Consider the following 19,901-nt stretch of genomic DNA (forward strand, 5'->3'; position numbering starts at 1 on the left):
GTGGGCATTTAAGGCAGCTGGCTTCTTAGGCATAGGTGGTAACATATTGGGGTCCCATGTTCCCAAAGTAGGATCTCTCCCACTCACTCATAAGCTCAAAGTGGACAGGACGATGACAGAAATTGCATGCAGCCACAGACACATCCTGGAGGGGCAGTCCCACTTCAGTCCAGGCTAGCAGCAGCTTCTCTGAAAAGGGATAATAGAAGAGAGAAAGAATTAGACTTGGTCTACTAAAACCCTTGTTGCTACAAATGCAATAAGATCTTGACTCAATATTTTGAGGGAACTTGGGTCTGGAAGTAGATTTCTTTACTTCAGTGTGATCCATGAATGCTACCATTTGTCTGTTGATGCTGTGATGTATGTATAAAAGACAGGAAATCATGCCTGTGACAAGATTTAAAACCATGCTGTACTAGCCTGTACCACTCCCTACATGAAGGACATGTGTAAGCCTAAAAGAGAATCTCTCTGCTTAGAAAGTCCTATCCTGATAAAGATGACACTACAAGTAACCATACTGTGGTATCGGTTTTGTGAGATAGGGTAAGGAGCACATTCCTAGGGTGTGTAGGGACCCAGGGGAGGGAATATGACCCAACTGTGGAAGTACTTCAAGTGTGTCGTGATCTCTGTTCAAACCCTTATTTTGCCTATCCCTTGCTGGTACAATCTAGTATTGTGTTCTTAAACACCATCCATGCTGATGTCTGAAAATCTGATTTCCAGCTTTCCTAGAATGCTGCATCAGTTTCCAGACTTGTATATTCAGTAGCATTTTTGTATCTCTGTTTGGCTGCCTAATAGCTATGTCTAACATATCTAACTGTGGACACAACTGAACTATTTATATTTCTGCCCTCCACCAAGCCTAATTTGCTCACTTTTTCTGCTACTTACCTATACCATCCATCCACACCCATCTTCTTGTTCCCCAAATATAAGAGGACTATCTCTGTCTTTGGGTATTTGTCTTGAACTATTCTCTGGGCTGCGCATTAGATATTTACCCAGATAACCTTTTTGTCGCCATCAAATCTTTTTCCAGTGTCACCTCAGTGTTTTCTACCCTGGCCATTTCAAACTTTTGGCCTTCCTCCAAGCCAGCGCCTGCCTGAAGTACTTATTGTCACCTTTTCTGCTTTATGTTTCCACTTAACCTTTGAACGAGAAAAAGTTAATCATCCCTTTTAACTAGAGTTAAGCTCCAGAAGGGTTTTGTATTTTTGTCTATTACTAGGTTCCTAGCACAGTGTCTAGCCCATAGTAAGTACACATAGACATCTATTGAAGGGATAGTTAAGACTAGAAGATAAAGAGAAGTAAGCCATGGGATAATGGATGACTGATTCAACAAAGCACAGTAAGGGAACTTGAATTCATTGGACACAGCTAGAGAAAAAGAATGCATGTGGCAGGATGGGAGCGAATAGGACAGAGCACAAACAGCACCATATAGAAAGCACTGAATGTTATAGTAAAGGAGCGTCAACTTTGTTCTGTAATCTAGGGGTCCCTACAAATTTTGGGCTAAACATCCTTATCAGTATTCATGGTTTAGCAGGTACCTCCAACCTGTATTTAGTTGTATATTATGTATATTTGTTAATGTCATCTTGCATATTAAACTGTGATACATTTTATCGGCCTATGGGTCATCTTGAGTACATTACCTTAGAGGTCACTGTTCTAGAGGATTCTGGAGGTTTAGAAAATGCAACACCAATAATGAAGAGATTTAGGAAATGGAGCAATATTTGGGGTTTTGGAAAAATCCCAGAGAATCAAGGAAATGAGGGGGGGGAAATATATTGATATATTTTTCAAGAAACAGCAACAGAGCAAGGAAACTAGGTTTGCAAGAAGCTAAGATGCACAGGATTTCAGCATGAATTGGCTGTGGGATTGAGCAGTGGGAGATGTCTCATGTATCTCTCCTGCAGAAGTGAGCACTCAGAGGCCTAAGCACTGAGGGCTCTGTGACTCAATCCCAGAACTATTGAAGAGACTGAACAGAAAGGTCTAAGAGTCTGAATCTTCCACTCATAGAAGCCTAGTAGCTATGACCATGGAGATTAGTCAGGACCCTAGTGCCTATGTGACCATGGACCAGTAACTTTTTATACTTCAATTTGTACATAATACAAAATCAAAATTATAAAGGCATCGCTAGCTTGTGTATTAAGTGAGTTAATACATTTCAAACAGTGCTTGGCACATCGTTAGTGATGGAGACTAGGTAGCTTTATTTGATGTTTTTAAGTGAATGAATGGATTAATAGCACCTAACTATCTTCTTCAAATTATGCTGCCTATGCTCTAGACAGAATGACTTGTCAGTACATGCCCTCTTTTCCTATCTACTTATTGCTGCTGGAATTCTTTGATTCTAAAATCTTGGCACTATATCCACATGTAGTTCAATGCGGACCACAAAGACTTGCTCACCTATAAATCACTCTAGTTTACTTGCACTCCATAGCCACTCTGCTCATTGTACTAGACCAGTCTGGATCTGTCTCCTCTGCCATTGATTGTCTACATAAATTTCATCCAAGAGACCTAGAATGAGCGACTGCCATGTGTCAGGTTCTATGTTTAAAAATACACCCTGCCAGCATACATACAAGTGACTTTATATACAGTCAAGAGATACACACACACACACACACACACACACACACACACACACACACACACACACACACACACACGCAGTAACAATTTGATGAAGGAGAGTGAGGAGGTATATATGGAAGGGTGTTCAGGGAGGAAATGGAAGGTAGAAGTGTAATTAAATTACAGTCTCACAAATACACCCAAAAGAAATACAGTGAACATTGGGTGAATACACAAAATTGTCATCCAAGCTGAGCTCTACTGGCCTCTAAACCTAGTCCTTGTTTATATTGTCCTTGTAGCTCATAGATCGACCTCCCCATCCTACTAATCTCCATTCCAGCAATTTCTGTTCTTCATTGTTGTTTTTAAGAACTGGCCTCCTTATTCCATATACACTGGCCTCAAACTAGCTGTGTAGCCAAGACTGACGTTGAACTTCTGATGTCCCTGCTTCCAACTCCCAAGGGGGTTTGGAGCACATGCAAGCAAACTCAGCTATTATTGTTCTTCACATGTAGTGCCTCCTCACCTTCCTCCTGTCTTTGTGTTCCTTCCTCCTCTTGGAATACCTATCAACCCTCTTCTCTTGGTCTAAACCCACTTACCTAGTAAGGTTCAGCTCAGAGGTCCCTTCCCCCTAGGAAACGTATCTTGAATCCCGAAGGTTAGGTTAGTACTTTCCTCTCTGCTCCCACAGTAACTATCTTTCTTAATCTTTGATTTCACCTGGTATCATTGTTTGTATCTGCTACTGTTTGTGTCTCTGATCTCCCCAACCAAACTAGAGCCCAGTAAATCTATGTGCTGTTTCCCATTCATTTGTGACCCTGGTACACAATGAATGCTTCTAGAAATGTGTTTTGAATCAAACAAAATCTAGTCTCTCAGCCTCTTTGGATCCTGAGACTTAAGGGGAAGGAACATGTAGACACCCATGCTGAGAACTCACCCACAAAGTTTTCCATCATCTGAGGGCTGTGGTGGGGGGAGGGTGCCAAGCGTAGCAGCTCCTCACCCCGTGGCACTGTTGGGTAGTTGATAGCCTGCACATAGATGCTGTGTTTGGAGAGCAGGAGATCACAGATCTTGCTGTTGAGTGCTGCATCACCCACCTGGGCTCAAAAGAAAGGCCTTTCAGTACCTCTCACTCTGGGGCCACTATTGCACACTAGCTCTGTTAAGGAGGTGGAGGTAACCAGATCAAGGAACACCACTGAATTTAGGGACAGATTGTTTTTCGTAAAGGGCTTAGGCAGTGACAGCTCCAGAATCTCTATCAAGGGGAGCCCCGAGCCAGCAATGAGATTTGAAGGAGGGCTAGAGCTGGTATCTTGTCTTGATACTATTTGTGCAACAAACACATTGGTTATATTGGTGTTGTTGGAAAGGCAGGGTACTTCTGGGTTGCTGTCACTAAGTTAATTTAAAAATTAGACATCTAAACAGAGTAACTTCAGTTGGCCCTCTGTTTCTCTGTGTTCTTCATCAAGTATTTACCAGCCTCAGATTAAAAAAATAAATATCAGCCAGGCGTTGGTGGCGCACGCCTTTAATCCCAGCACTCGGGAGGCAGAGGCAGGTGGAGACCAGCCTGGTCTACAAGAGCTAGTTTCAGGACAGCCTCCAAAGCCATAGAGAAACGGGGTCTCAAAAAAAATAAAAAAGAAAAATATTTCTTTAATGTACAGATGTTCTTGTTGATACTTGCAAAACAGTACATTTTAATGGCTAAGTAGTTCTTGTTTGAATTTGGTGTTATTGGACGTGTAGAGAAGATTAAATGTGTCTTGGAAGACCGAATAGATAATATGGAATTGTAACACTATTTTGTACAAGCTGATATGGACCAGGGGCAGGGCTGGAACTAGTCATTCATGGATACTGAGGATTCTTTCCTTGTTATCCACAAAATTGTCACAAGAACTGTCCTTCTTACACCCTGATTTAACTGACTCACATAAATATATGTCATTTAAGAAAGGAGCATTGGTTGATTTTAAACACACCTAGGGATCCAAAGTACCAGCTATTTCTATGACTTTTTCTTTTACCTCAACTGTTAGTAAGAAATATGTTTTACAGTATAATCAGATGTTAGTACATACAAACCTGAACAAATGGATAGCCATTACTGTGTGTTGTTATGTTCCAACATTTTCTATTCTGCATTTCCCTATTTTTAGTGCTAAGTATAACCCACTAAACAGATTTTGTGGTTCACTAATAGTTTTTATAAACAATTTGAAAAACACTAAATTATGAGTTCAATATATGAAGACCAGAGCAGTTTGGTAATAGCGGGGCAATGATTGATGAAAAAAGACAGGTTACTCTATAGTGACTAATTTTGCAAAACAGGGACCAAAAGTGACACTAAGTCTGTGTTTGGGGGTGTGTCATAAGAAAGCAAAGTGTTGATTGAAGGGGCAGGAAGTAGTTTACAGGAAGTAGGAAGGCAGCAGGAAAGGAAGGTAGGGAAGGAAGGGGGCATGATGGAGTTCTCACCCTGATGGGGATGATGTGGCTGGGGCAGGGGATGACAGGAAAGCCCCTATCCATTAGTAGCTGGCGCATATGCTTGACATTTCGCTGGTGTGCACGCCTCAGGGCTTGCCCCTCCTCTCCCTTAAGAAGACGCACAGATTCTAGAGCTCCAGAGAGCACCATGGGAGGCAGTGAAGTGGTGAAGATGAAGCCTGCAGCATAGGAGCGTACCATGTCCACCAAGTCCCGAGTGCTGGCAATATAGCCACCAACGCAGCCAAAGGCCTTGCCTATAAACAAGAATAGAAGTTATGCACAGACCTGATGATCAGTCCCCAGAGGGGCAGGATAATGCCCCAGGTAAACAGGCAGGTACAGCAGAAGCTGGGCCTCCAGCCTGCTTTCCCAGTCCTCTGCACATCTCTCACATGCATGTCCGAGTTGATAGTTCTGTGGTTCTGAGATAGGACTGCCACATACTGCCATATGTGGTGACTAGATAGGCCAGAACAGGGTGGGGACCTCTAGTTGATTACAGCCTGGAGAATAACTAACATGAGACTTGGGGCTGGTGTCGGGAGGGAAACCATTTTCTTCTTATTCTAGTTGAATTCAGCTATATGGACCAGTTCAGGAGCCTTTTAGAAAAACTTTTCCAGACATTCTCAGTGACTCTGCACTGGGATGAGAAAGAGATGATTTGGTAGGACAAAAGCCTAGGGTTATAAATTCTTTCCAATTAACTCCTATAGTTGTGCACAGGAAGAAGAAATAGGTCTGGCTAGGGCTACTTCTCTTGATTGCATATAAGGGATGCCCAGAATGTTTGTTCACTGCCTGGCTAGTTTTATGTCAACTTGATACAAGCAGTAGTCATCTGAGAGGAGGGAACCTCAGGTGGGAAATGCCTCCATAAGACTGGCCTGTAGGCAAGCCTGTAGGACATTTTTGTTGTTGTTGTTTTTGAGACAGGGTTTCTCTGTGGCTTTGGAGGCTGTCCTGGAACTAGCTCTTATAGACCAGGCTGGTCTTGAACTCACAGAGATCTGCCTGCCTCTGCCTCCCGAATGCTGGGATTCAAGGTGTGCGCCACCACCACCCGGCTGTAGGGCATTTTCTTAATTAGTGATTGATGTGGGAGAGCCCAGCCCGTTGTGGGCGATACCACCCTGGGCCGCTAGTGGTGGTTCAGGATTCTATAAGAAAGTAGGCTATCAACTTGATGTGACAGACTTTGTTGACTCTCCATGGGAGTCCTCACCCTCTCTGAGGAGTGGATGAAGGGGGAGGGTGGAGGGAAGATTCGGGGAGCAGGGAGCAGGGGAGAGAGGGGAAACTGAAATTGGTATGTAAATTTTTTTAAAAAGATGGTTAAAAAAAGAAATCAGGCAAGGCAAGCCATGAGGAGCAAGCCAGTAAGCAACACCCCTCCATGGCCTCTGCATGAACTCTTGCCTCCAGGTTTACACCTGGTTTGAGCTCCTGCTTTAGATTCCCTCTCCCTGCCTTGGCTTCTCTCAATGAACTGTGATTTGGGATATGTAAGCCAAATAAACACTTTTGTCCCCCAAGTTGCTTTTGGTTATGATGCTTTATCACAGAAATAGTAACCCTAAGACACTCACCAAGAGTTCCAGAGATGATGTCAAGCTTGTGCATAATTCCATCACGCTCCCCAATCCCCGCACCCCGGGTTCCATACAGTCCTACAGCATGGACTTCATCCACGAAGGTCAAGGCCCCATACTGGTGGGCCACATCACACAATTCCTCCAGAGGACAGATGGCACCTGAGAAAAGCCCAGGGAAAGGAGTAGGAAATCATAACCCTTCCCCAGCAACCACATGGCATGTTCCCAGGGATCCGACATCCTCACACAGGCATACATTCAGGCAAAACACCAATGTACATAAAATAAATAATTTACTAAAAAAACTATAATGGGGAAAAGGTAGCAAAACATAAGGACAACCAACAATAGAAGATGGGACTTGAGATAAGACAGTTTGATAGTTCTGGTATCATTTCAGAAGCAGAAACCCACATCTCGTATTGACAGGGTAGGCAGTTTCTACCAAAAGAAAAGAAGAAACAGTTCATTTGCAAGTGTAACTAGTGTGATTGCAGCCCATAATTTCCACTAGGAAAACTTGAATAGTTGTTCCATGTTAAAAATATGCATGTGTGCTGGTTTTACTTTCCTTATGATTGTAGAAATGTGCTGCTGAACATGACTGAGTACTTTATGTGTGTTAATTCATTTAGTGTTCAGGGATATTCTGTTATTACCAGCATTTTGCAAATCAGCTAAGTGCAAGTGAAAGGAATTTTAAAAACTCACACTAAGAGCTAGTAAAATGGCTGAACAGGTGACAATGCCTGCTGCATAGCCTGGTAACCTGATAGATTTCCAGAACCAAGATGGAAGGAGTGGGCCAATTTCACAGAATTGCCCTCTGACCTCCACATGTGTGCTCTGTCGTGGGTACCCACATACACATCATATACAATAATAGATACATATTTTTAAAACTTGCTCAAGCTAATAGTTATGCTAGTATTTGAACATGGACAGTTTGTGATGGCATGTTGTTTATGGTGCGTGTGGTTATATAAATCAGAGAATATTAAGCATACTCTCTTGTTTCACTTGGAAAAGTGACACCTTGACATGAAATGAGGACCTCTTCCCTTAAGTAAATCCAGAAGCAGATACCTAAAACACATGACTTCTGGTACACAGAACCAGCAATAGACAGCTCTGGGCCTCATTTCAGTTGCTACAAGAAAGGAGGTGGGAGAATAAAGTCATTGATTTCTGTTAAAGTATAATAAATGGAATGACTTCTGTCACCTAGAATTCTACAACCAGACATTTTACGGTAAAGAAAACTGAGGCTCAGAGGGTTTGAAAATTCCCCAAGTTCACACAGATAATTATATCAAAGGTGGGATGTAAATCCAAATCTGTCGGACTTGAAAACATGTTTTGACTCCAGTATTTCATGGAATCCTAGGCAAGAGTTTGTAAACTTTGCCACTGTAGAGAGCAGACACTGCCGTGACTGACTTGCTATCATTCTTTATGGAAAGAGTGGCATGTAGGGAAGTAGAGTTATTTGACCTAGTAAAAAATAATCATTTTGCCATGAATTTAATGAGGCACTAAAACAAACTTTGATGCTCTTTGTGGACTTTAGTTTCTTTTTCTATAAGAATGTAATAGCTTGTACAAATCCTTCCTCCCACAAGAAAACCCACAGAATTAACTAATCTGGCTCATAGGAGCTCACAGAGTCTGGACTGACAATCATGCAGCCTACATGGGTATGACCTAGGCCTTCTGTATATATGTGACAGTTGTGTGGCTTGGTCTTCTTATAGGACCCCTAGCAGTGGGATCAGGGGTTGTCTCTGACTCTTGTTCTGGATTTTGGAACCCTAGTCCTCATACTGACTCTCCTTTCCCAACCTAAATACATGGGGTGATGCTTAGTCTTACTGCAACTTGATATGCCATATTTTGTTGATACTCATGGGAAGCCTGTCCCTTTGTGAACAGATACAGAAGAGGAGTAGATTGGGGGAGGATAAGGGGAGGTAGGCGGAGAAGAAGGGAAGAAACTGTGTTTGGAATGTAAAATAAATAAATTTAATTAATAAAAAAATGTAATAGCTTCCTCTCCTTTGACATTTACTACCTGTATGACCTGTGACGCCATTTGTTCATGTCTCAGTTTATTCATGCAACAACAACAACAACAACAATAATAATAATAATAGTAGAACCTACTTCATAGAATCATCCCGATGATTTAGTGAGTTAATACGTACAAACTGTAAATAATTGCATAGTATACTAGACACCATACAAATGTTAGTTGTTATTATCATCATGTTTTTATGAGATATCAATACTGGTAAACATGCACTCAAACACATGCATACGTACCATCCATGGAGTGAACAGTCTCAAAGGCCACAATTTTGGGTGTCTTGGGATTGGACTTCTCAAGAAGTTTCTTCAGATGGTCTGGGTCATTATGCCTGAAGACAAATTTGGCTACACCACTGTTGCGAATACCTTGGATCATGGAAGCATGATTGCCTGCATCTGAGTAGATCTCGCACCCTGAGGAAACAGATGTGTAATTGTTAAGCTTCTGTCTCACTACTCCTACTTCATACTCCAGGTATGACCTAGCAGGAGAAGAAAGACTAAACCCTTTACCCTCTGAAGACCTGCTCTTCTTCCTCCTCCTTTGGAAACTTTTGTAACACAACTCTTCCTCCCTTGGCACAATCCCCTGTCCAGGAACTCTTATATTCCTCTCGCCAAGGACACCAAGCCATGGCCTCTTGACTGTCTTGAAGGGAAAGAAAATTAAATTTCCCAGGAACCTTGAGTTTCTCAATTACAGGGTGTAGGTTCATTCTCCTTGACTCTTGGAAAATCAAAACTTGGTAAAGAATTTGTGGGGAAAGCTTATAGACTTGAACCAATGCTACTAGATTCTCCCTGGTCTGCTTGGTACTTCACCTTTTCCAGGTAGCACCCATCTGTTTATAATTACAAAGATGGATGCTTATCAGGTTTCACTGATGGAATCATAAGATCACAACAGTTCACAGCAAAAAGAGCAGATAATGACCACTTCACTGTACAAGGAACAAGCTAAGCACCACAAAAGGGTTTTCTTTAGGACATGAATGGAGAGATTCTTACTCGGCTCTTTGGGGAGGGCAGGGAGGTATGGAAAGGGATCTATCTGTCCCATAGAACCCTCAAATTTCATAGACAATAAGGAACTGTGGTCTTTAATAAAATAAGAGTCAACTTCCGGTTGAGAAAAAAACAATGAATCGTGGTTTCTTCCAGTACTTGGTATGCCTAGCTGGAAGTTTCTTGAGAGGAAAGTCCAAACATTTTTAATCCCTTGTTCCCAGTACACAGAATGCTAAGGAAACTTTTTTTTTTTTTTTTTTTTGGTTTTCGAGACAGGGTTTCTCTGTGTAGCTTTGGAGCCTATCCTGGCACTCGCTCTGGAGACCAGGCTGGTCTCAAACTCACAGAGATCCACCTGCCTCTGCCTCCAGAGTGCTGGGATTAAAGGCATGCGCCACCAATGCCTAGCTATTAAGGAAACATTTTTAAATGAGTGAATGTATAAACAAATGACTAATTTATAAATGAGGGAATGAGTAAGAGAAGGATGTTAAAAGGTGAGGTTTAAAAGATATGTGTGTAATAGAATTCAGGGGTTTTTGTTTGTTTGTTTTTGGAGTTAGAGTCTCATTCTGTAGCCCAGACTAGGCTGTAATCCACTGTGTAGTCTTTTGGACTCAGCCTTCAGGAAGTATGATGACAAATGTAGATCTATGCCCATCTTAAGATTTGGTTTAGTTAGAAGCCATGATGTAGTCTACATGTGATCCTAGGGGCAAGAGGGAGCCATCAAAGAGTTTTCAACAGGGAAAGGACAAAGGTAGATTTATATAATAAAACATTGTTACAAATTATGAAGAACAGATTGTAGGAAAAAGAACAAATCAAGAAAATGGTGTTGGTTAGACTAGGATGATGGTAGTAAAATGAAAAAGTGCTGAATTGTATTGGTTGAGGAAGAGTAAAGAATTGATCAGAAAGAAGCACCCAAGATGTTGACTTTATTTAGGGGTTCCGAATGACCTTAGAATAAGTGTTCACAAAGTAGTTTTGAAGTGTGCAGTGAAGTTTCAGACAGCAAGTACAAAGACTTCTCATGCATTGTACCTCTTACAGGCAGGAGAAAGTCTGCCCAGTAGTAGCTACAGAGTGATGAGGCAAGAGACTTAAACATATTTAAATAGAGTGAGAGGCAAAAGATACAGAGGGGTACAGGGACAGAAGGTTGGAGGGGGCATGGGGGAAAGACAGACAGACAGACACGCGCGCATGCGCACACACGCGCGCACACACACACACACACACACACACACACACACAAAATGGGAGGTGGATTGGAGGAAGAAGTTTCTGAGTATAATGGACAATGACCAGTGCCCCAATGGAAACACTAGTCAACAAGAAAAGGGGGCATGTCTTGTACTGTTACAGGAAGCAAAGAGTGAGAGGAAAAGTGGGGATGCATATAAGTTGGTAGGTGTTTGTTGATAGTTGAGGATAATTCTGTCTGGTGTCTTCTGCTTTCAATGTATTAGGAGGTAAACACATCTTCTGGAAGGAGAGAGGAGAAGGGGATTTGGCAAAATTGTCCCAGAGACATGAAATGCTCTGAGTAGAGGTTAAGGAATATGACATTTTAGTGGTCTCTCTCTGAGCACTTGTATGAGCCCAGGATTGACATAGATGTGGAACATTGTATCCATCAGACTGATGGAAGGCATTTGAGGGGATGGCATTGAGTAGAGAGTGGGAAAGTGGCAAGATGGGCTCTAGTGCATAGTTGAAGGCATGCTTTTAGGCAAGAAGGGGGAAGTATATTTCATGGTAAAGTGAAACAATGAAGACATGTTGATGAACAGATAGATTTATAGATTGCATGTCAATAAGTAAGGAAAAGCTATCCAGTGGTTTCTGTATTGTTTGTGTAGGACCTGGGTTATATGTTAAGAGTGAAGGATGGAGGTAAAGCTTTTAGAGAAAAAAATTTTGAAGATTGTGGAGGTAAAAGACTTTATGTGTTAGAAATGATGAGTTTACATTGTTACCATTCTGTGAGGTTAGGCACGATTTCCTGGTGCTGACCCTTAACCTAGGTGTGGTGGGAGTGAAAGCAGAGGGATGTAAGCATCCACTGTTAAGACTATGCATGGCAGGTGAAAAGGAAGGACAGAAGAAACAAGTGAACTCAAAAAGAGAGGGGCCAGCTAGTGAGGCTGGATGCACTATTGCAGGACATCAGTCTTGAACAAATCTCAGACCTTGTGCTCACCTGGCAGAAGCTTGGCCAGTGTAAAGAGAGTAGAATCGTTGGCCACAAAACAGGAGGAGAAGAGCAGGGCTGAGTCCTTCCGGTGCAGTTCAGCCAGCTCCTGTTCAAGTTCCACATGAAACTTGCTGGTACCTGAGATATTGCGGGTACCACCAGCTCCAGCTCCATGATTCTGCAGGGTCTCCCTGGCCCCAAGAAAACAAGACAAGGAAAAACAAAACAAAACCTTGTTAGGCACTGAGAGAATAGGAAAACCTTCTTTAATGTCATCAGTGCTAACTTAAGAGGTCCTGTTTAAATGGTGCTCTTTGTGACCAAGTAGAGCAGTGGTTCTCAACCTTCTTAAAGCCTTGACGCTTTAATACAGTTCCTCATGTTATGGTGACCCCCTAACTAACCTTAAGATTATTTTGTTGCTGCTCCGTAACTGTAATTTTTCTACTGTTAATAAATTGCAATGTAAATATCTGATATGATAGAATGGTTATAGGTGAAGCCTGTGAAAGGGTCATTCAAACACCAAAGCAATCGTGACCCATAGGTTGAGAACTGCTGAAGTAGGGGAAAGAATAACAAATGTTGAGATGGAGGTAGAAACTAGATATAGCTTCAGTAGTTTGAAAAAGCTAAAGGATCTCTCTCTTTCTAGCTCTCTCTCTAGGAATTCTCTCTCTCTCTCTCTCTCTCTCTCTCTCTCTCTCTCTCTCTCATACACACACACACACACACACACACACACACACACACACACACACACACACCATTCTATATTTTGTTTCTAGTTCATGGAATCAGGGAGCCTTTCTTAGTTTCCTTATCATCCTGCACACCAGACAAACAGTAGTTTAGAAAGTGTGATGTGTTGAATGACTTAGTTTGTATCTGAGAGTAGCTATGCTGGGGGCAGGGCGGGACTTGTACAAAAGAGATGCTGGTAGAATCAAGGTGTCCACTACTAGTGTGACTCTAGATCTCTATATGTGCCCCACAGCTCATAGTATACACTCTACTACTCACTGTATGGCCTGCAAGACACGAGGGTGCCTGCTTATGCCCAAATAGTCATTGCTACACCAGACAGAAACATCCTTTGAGGTCATAGATGCCTCAGAGAAGTGTTGAGCAAAGGGGTAGGCATCAGCCCAGCGATTCACAGTCTTGAACACACGGTAGGTGTGGTCCTGTTTCTTCTCCATGATCTTGTCTCTGAAAAATTGGTCATAACCGAAGGCCTGGCTTCCTGCAGGAGTAGAAATAGAGATAAGAATAATTCAGCTCAAATCTCTTCCTGACTAGTTTTTATTTTACTCATCTTGCTGATTTTAATTTTTGAAATTCTCTTTCCATGTATTATTTATTTATTTGGTCAAAAATGTCTTTTTGGTTCTCATTAACTGGCCTTTTTTATTCTGTTGTTTAATATGATATGTGTACTTGCCTGTGTATGTGTACACTGAGCAATCTTCCCTAGCCCTAGTTCACACTAACTCTCTATTTCATTCAACCATCACTTTGCTCACTCACTCATTAACTCAATAATTCATTCACAGGTTTCGTCAGGCTTTCCAGGCTTAGCATGGCCTCATCTTTCTTTCCAGACTTAGTGTGGAAGATGCTTTACAAGAGTTACTACTTCAGTCTCAGAGAAACGAACATTGTTACATTTAGTTTGTAGTCAAGTCTCTTCTCACGGAATAGCTATGTGACTCTGAGCCAGCAAAGAATCCTCTTAAACACCAAAAAGCCCCCACAAATCTTTCAGTTGCTAAATGGGCTGATGAACTGAATAGATAATTCTCAAAAGAAAAATTCAAATGGACACTAAGTACTTTCCATCCTTAGCCACCGGGGAAATACAGATTTATATTATTTTTTTAAAATTGGTTTCTCAGTAGCTATTGAGGCAGTTTTGGAACTCGCTTTGTAGACCAGGCTGGCCTCAAACTCACAGAGATCTGCCTACTTCTACCTCCCAAGTGCTAGGATTAAAGGCCTGCACCACCACTGCCTGGCTAAACTACTTTTCAGTTCCATCTCACTTCAGTCAGAATGGCTATTATCAGGAAAACATATGACAAAAAATTCTGGTGAGTATGTGGGCAAAGAGGAACTCTTATACACTAAGGGTGAGAAAGTAACTATAGCAGCTGTGGAAATCAGTATGGAAGTTCCTTTGAAAAAGAATAGGGACTCAGTAACTCATGCTGCTCTTATAGAGGACTCTACATCAAGTGTTCAGCAACCACATCAAGTGGCTCACAACTTCCTGTAACTCCAAGTCCAGTGGATTGGACATATCTGGCTCCCAAAGGCATTATCACACATGTGTGTGCATACACAAATGCATGCATGCATGATTGAAAATGATAATAATAAAACTTCGAAAGAATCAATTAAAAATAGGACTACTATATGACTCATCACTCCTGAGCATGTACCCAATGACTCTAAGTCAGCATACCACAAAGATACTTGCACATCCATGTCTGTAGCTGTACTATGCACAATTGCGAGCAAATAGAAACAGCCATCAACAAATGAGTGGATAATAAAGATGTGGTACATATAAGACAGTGTAATTTTGTGCAGCTATAAAAATGAAATTATGACATTTGCTGGAAAATGGATAGGGATGAAAATCATTTTATTAAATAATATAAGCCAGTCATTCATATATATATATATATATATATATCAATGAGCATGAATATATATATATATACATATACATATATATGTACATATATATATATATATGAATGAGCATGAAAAAATATATATATATATGGGACCTAAATTTAAAATTCTGTATATAGTGTGTGTGTTTGTATATTTGTATTTGTAGGTCGAGAACTCGAAAAGGGACCATAGGCTGAGAAAGAGATCTTATGGAAGGAAAGTGGGAATTAGAGAAGGCAATGGAGTACATGTAATAGGAAAGCAAAAAGAGGGAGCTGACTAGTAAAGAAGGGGAACCAGGTGAGGGAGGAACAAATGAGAGTATAGAAATCTTTCCTTGATGATTTGTGAGAATCAGATGACAACACTTATATTGGTATGTGGTAATAATGGTATAATCAGAAGATAATAATAATAGTTGTTGAAATTAAAAATAGTATTTTATTACATTATTATAGCCAGCCAGCATTAGTGAATGCCTAATACATGTAAAACCTACTTCTAGGAACCTTAAAGATGCTATTCCATTGATTTCTCACATCAACCGTATATGCAAAGTTCTATTATAATCTGTATTTTACATTTGAAGGAATTGAGGCATAAAAAGATCAGCTAAATTGACCAAGGTCATATAGCAATTAAATGTGCATTCAGTAAGTGACATGTTGATTTAAATAATGAAAAAGGTAAAACCATGAATTTTCATTGGGTGTATTCATATGGATGTAAAACTAGCATGCAGTCTAAGTGGAAGAATACAAAAGCAATAGAAAGAACTATAGGTTCTTGGTTAAATGAATAATGATGTATCCACATTACAGAATACAATTCCGCCATTAATAATCATTATGCAGCTCTGTGCTGATGGCCATGAAATAAACGATATGAGGTCATGTTGTTAACATGAACAAAGTATCACAATAAACTCTGGAGGTAATAAGGTCATATTTCTGAAAAAACCACAAGTATTATTAAGAGAGTGGCTGGGAAATTCTCTGTCTCTGTGTCGCTGCTTCTCTACATCTGTCTGTTTTTCTCTCTCTGTGTCTTTCTGTCTCTGTCTCTCTGTCTGTGTCTGTCTGTCTCTCTCTCTCTCTCTCTCTCTCTCTCTCTCTCTCTCTCTCTCTGTGTGTGTGTGTGTGTGTGTGTGTGTGTGTGTGTAGCCATAGGAAGGTGTGTCTGAGAGAAAATACAGCAAAAAGTTAATGGTAGGTGGTAATTTACTCTTTTTTTCCTGTATCTCTTAAAAATAATTCCTTATTCCTATACTAGAAAAATGAAGCAAATTCTTTTATGAAAAATGAATGTAGGAGATGGAAAGGGAATCTGTGAAGGTGAGAAATTTTGAGGGAAATATAGAAAAGAAATAATCTAGATAAGCTTATTTTTAAGGAGACCTCATAGCAAGCTAGAAATACTGTAAGTGTAATTTTATCTTTCCTTACAAACTATTGAGGTGAGTGTTTGAATGAAGTGATTTAGTTACAAAGCCAGCAGCATCATCACTAAAGCTTAATGTTAAAGTCTCTTTGGTTTAAAAATCTTCCCATTTCATATCTTATCTTGTGTCACACACCCTTTCAGTAGCTCCTTCCCTGTTACCAAGCCCTTTATTTCCATCTCAGCAAACTCACCAGTAATATTGTTCTGGATCAGGTGTGTAATCGCCCCTTCAATCTGCTCTGGATCCTGGAAACTAGGGAATGGTTGGCTTGGGATGGTTGAATCCAAGGAACTCAGCAGGTCTGAGAGGGAATATGGAATTAATTGGCATGAAGAGAGAGAAGAAAGATAGATAGTATTTTTGTTCTCTTTAGGTTCAGTGTGATGTATAGAAATTCAAGTTTATAAAGTATAGAAGTCTCCTGGAGAATTCTTCTGCAAAGTAAGCTTGTACTTATTTCCTCAAGTAGCAACTCTTAGAATACTGGGAAGCCTTCTTTAAGGTAACTCACACTTCCCATCGAGAGTTCCCTTTGCATAAGGTAACCAGAAAATGCACCCTAGACCCTGCACTTGAGAGTTCAGTGCATTTTAGTCTTCTTTTCTGAACATCATTAAATTTCAGTCTTTGACTTTTTTGTTCTTAGTGATAGCCCAAAGTGGCCTGTAAAAGATGTCAATAGGATGGCCATCCCTAAGTGTAATTGTCTTGGATGCTTTGGCCAGTTGTCCTTGAACTCTGTACCCTCGTAAAGTGTGACTTGGTGAAGACAAAACTTTATTTGAATTTCTTTTTAAAAAATTTGGCAATTCAAAGTACTTGTCAGGGAATGAAGGCTAATTAATGGACTATTTTGTGTGAAAACTAAAGGATTTATCTATTCTCGAGCCCCTTTTCTTCATACAAACCCAGACTCTCATAATATGGTCTTGCTTAATTTGGGATCCCATCCCTTTGGATTCCATTTAGCTGTCTGGGAGAGAGGAGGGCACATTTTAGACTGACAGCTAAACGTTACAGGAGTTTGTGCATGTGTATGTGTTGAGGTGGATGTACTTCAGTACACAGTCTAATCAACTACCTGAGGAGGCTCCCCTGTAAAAGGCTCAGACTGCCCATCATAGAATGTATAGTAGCTTCCCTTGGATTTGCTAAGCTTAAGAGTATAGTAAAGTGGGATCAATCATTAGGAACAGAGGTTGGATAGTGTGGAGGTTGTCTCCAACCTGTCTTGAAAGTCTTGACATCCTCTTGGACTTCTGGAGCTGCCTTTTGCACAATCTTGCTCTTCCCATCTTGGAGTTCTGACATCATGAAAGGACAATGACTCTTGGCCCAAGATGGAGAGTCTACACAAGGGTGAGAAAGTAATGGAGGTTCATTCTTAGCTATGCATTCTACTCAGCAATGATTACTGAGACTTACTATATCCCAGAGTCCTACCACAGCCTATGATAGAAACGAGGAGTTAAATGAATCTGGTTTTACTGCTGGCGGAGTTTCTAAGCAGGGAGAAGTGGCACACACTGACAGCACCTTGGGAACAGTGGGAGAAAGGACAGGACAAATGGAGTCTAGAAGATACAAGGGATGGGACGATGAGTTGGTATTGGATAGGCTAGAGGTCTAGGCAGGCTGTGCAGAAGCAATAATGCAGTGTTGAATGAGAAGTATGAGAGGAGAGTATAGGAGAAGGTCATATGTCAAATGCAAATGCCAGGAATTGTAGGACAAGAAAATTGATTTGAGCAATTTCAATCTCTTTCAACCTGGATGGAGGAAGTATAGTGTGTGAAGGACATGGAAATAAGACTCTGTATCAGTGGTTCTCAATCTGTGGGTCACAACCCTTTTGGGGGTCAGATGACCTTTTCTCAGGGATGGCATATCAGATATTCTGCATATGAGATACATTACAATTCACTGATCCTTTGTGGGACCCCTAACTGTGGGATACAGGGTCTGTCTCTGACGCTTTTATTGGTTGTTGGAACCCTACTCCTAATATTGGGTCACCTTACCCAGCCTTAATTGTTGGGGAGGTTATTAGTCTTATTGCAACTTGATATGTCATGTTTTATTGAAGTCTTGGGAGACCTGCCCTTTCCTAAACAGTAACAGAGGAGTAGGATATGGGGGTGGAAACAGAGGGGTAGGAGAGGAACTTGGAGGAGAGGAGGGAAGGGAAATTGCAGCTGGGATATAAAATAAATAAATTCGTTAATAAAAATATAACAGCAGCAAAATTACAGTTATGAAGTAGCAATAAAGACAGTTTTATGGTTGTGGGTCACCACAACCTGCGGACCTATTTTAAAGGGTCACAGCATTAGGAAGGTTGAAAATTCCTGCTCTAGAAAGACTCTGGCAGAAGACATAGCCTGGGTATATTTTTTAGGTCAATTCATTCTGTCTTGACATTTTTCATACTGACTCTCCAAGCTATTAAGTAGTGATAGTCAGACTTGGAACCTTGTCTTTATGATCCAGATATTCCCTTTTGCCAATAACCTCTTCTTACCTCCTCCAGCCTTTGTTGCCTTAAGGTGGATTTGAGAACAGGTTGGTCCATGGGTAGCCAGGATGGGACAGCGTCCAATACCAAATAGGAACTGGTAAGTCTTAGCCGCTTTGCCTACGAGGCCTGTGGGGCCCCGAGAGAGCACTGGGCAGGACCGTAGCAACACAGCTGCTGCCACCATCTCGAGCCCAAAGTCCTGTAGAAATTGTGGAAAAGATGAAAGTCCATCATGAGGGTCTGGCCAAAAGCCAAATAAGTCATGCCTATGTTTAATTCTTTGCTTTAGTTTCCCACTCAAAGTTTGTTGCCTTCCTCAGATGTCATCTTGCTATCCTTCTCAGAAAGGACTCCCTAGTGTTAAAATGTGAGGGAGAAAGGAGAAACACCACTAGATAAAGGGGCAAGGGAGAGATTTCTAAATAGAGGCCAAAAAACCTGCATTCTGACTTATTTTGGCACCAGCTGCTCAATGGTTGTGTGGATCCTTGAAATGCCTTTGTGAATGGCAGATGACATCTGACAATCAACCCTTTGATCAACACTTGAGTCCACTGTCTTCCTAAAACTATTATCCTAAGCTGGGTGTGATGATCCACTCCTTTAATCCCAGCATTTAGGAGGCAGAGGCAGAGGCAGAGGCAGGTAGATCTCTGGGAGTTTGAGGCCAGCCTGGTCTACAAAGTGGGTTCCAGGACAGCCAAGGCTACACAAGAAATCCTGTCTCAAAAAACAAAACAAGCTGGGCAGTGGTGGCCATACCTTTAATCCCAGCACTTGGGAGGAAGAGAAAGGTGGATCTCTGTAAGTTCGAGGCTTGCCTGGTCTACTGAGTGAGTTCCAGGACAGCCTCCAAAGCTACAAAGAAACCCTGTCTTGAAAAAAAAACAAAAAGAAAGAAAGAAAACAAACAAAAGACTATTATCCTCAACCACATGAAAATTTGGCCTGCTAATGCAAACAGATCCCATTCACCATAACTCCTGAGGATGGATAGTCCTTAGAATGCTCTTCCAGCGAAGGAGAAGGAGCTGGAAGCAAGCTGCCTGTTAAATTAAGGAGATCCAGGAAACAAGAAAAGGGCAGGCATGTACCCAACAGCTGTGTACCACTAGGTTGGTATTTTGATATGTTTGGATTTTCTCCTGACTTTGGGGTAAACACAGATAAAGGCAGAGGTAAAAATAAACCCAAGAAGGCTGACAGACATAATCT

At 41.2% G+C, this 19,901-nt stretch overlaps 1 protein-coding gene across 1 annotated transcript; it reads right to left on the minus strand.

The window, feature by feature from the left end:
* Positions 1–25: 25 nt before the first annotated feature.
* Alas2 (5'-aminolevulinate synthase 2) lies at positions 26–18,870 on the minus strand. The gene is made up of 10 exons (XM_035449882.1): positions 18,690–18,870; positions 17,395–17,517; positions 16,359–16,469; positions 13,063–13,285; positions 12,046–12,230; positions 9,063–9,242; positions 6,735–6,899; positions 5,131–5,399; positions 3,575–3,737; positions 26–189 (listed from the first exon to the last, which is right to left on the minus strand). Exons 1-10 carry the CDS (start codon positions 18,868–18,870, stop codon positions 26–28), a joined length of 1,764 nt encoding a protein of 587 aa, XP_035305773.1.
* Between the last annotated feature and the right edge of the window lie 1,031 nt (positions 18,871–19,901).

This window comes from Cricetulus griseus, chromosome X (assembly GCF_003668045.3).
Source record: "Cricetulus griseus strain 17A/GY chromosome X, alternate assembly CriGri-PICRH-1.0, whole genome shotgun sequence".
Lineage (NCBI taxonomy): Eukaryota > Metazoa > Chordata > Mammalia > Rodentia > Cricetidae > Cricetulus > Cricetulus griseus.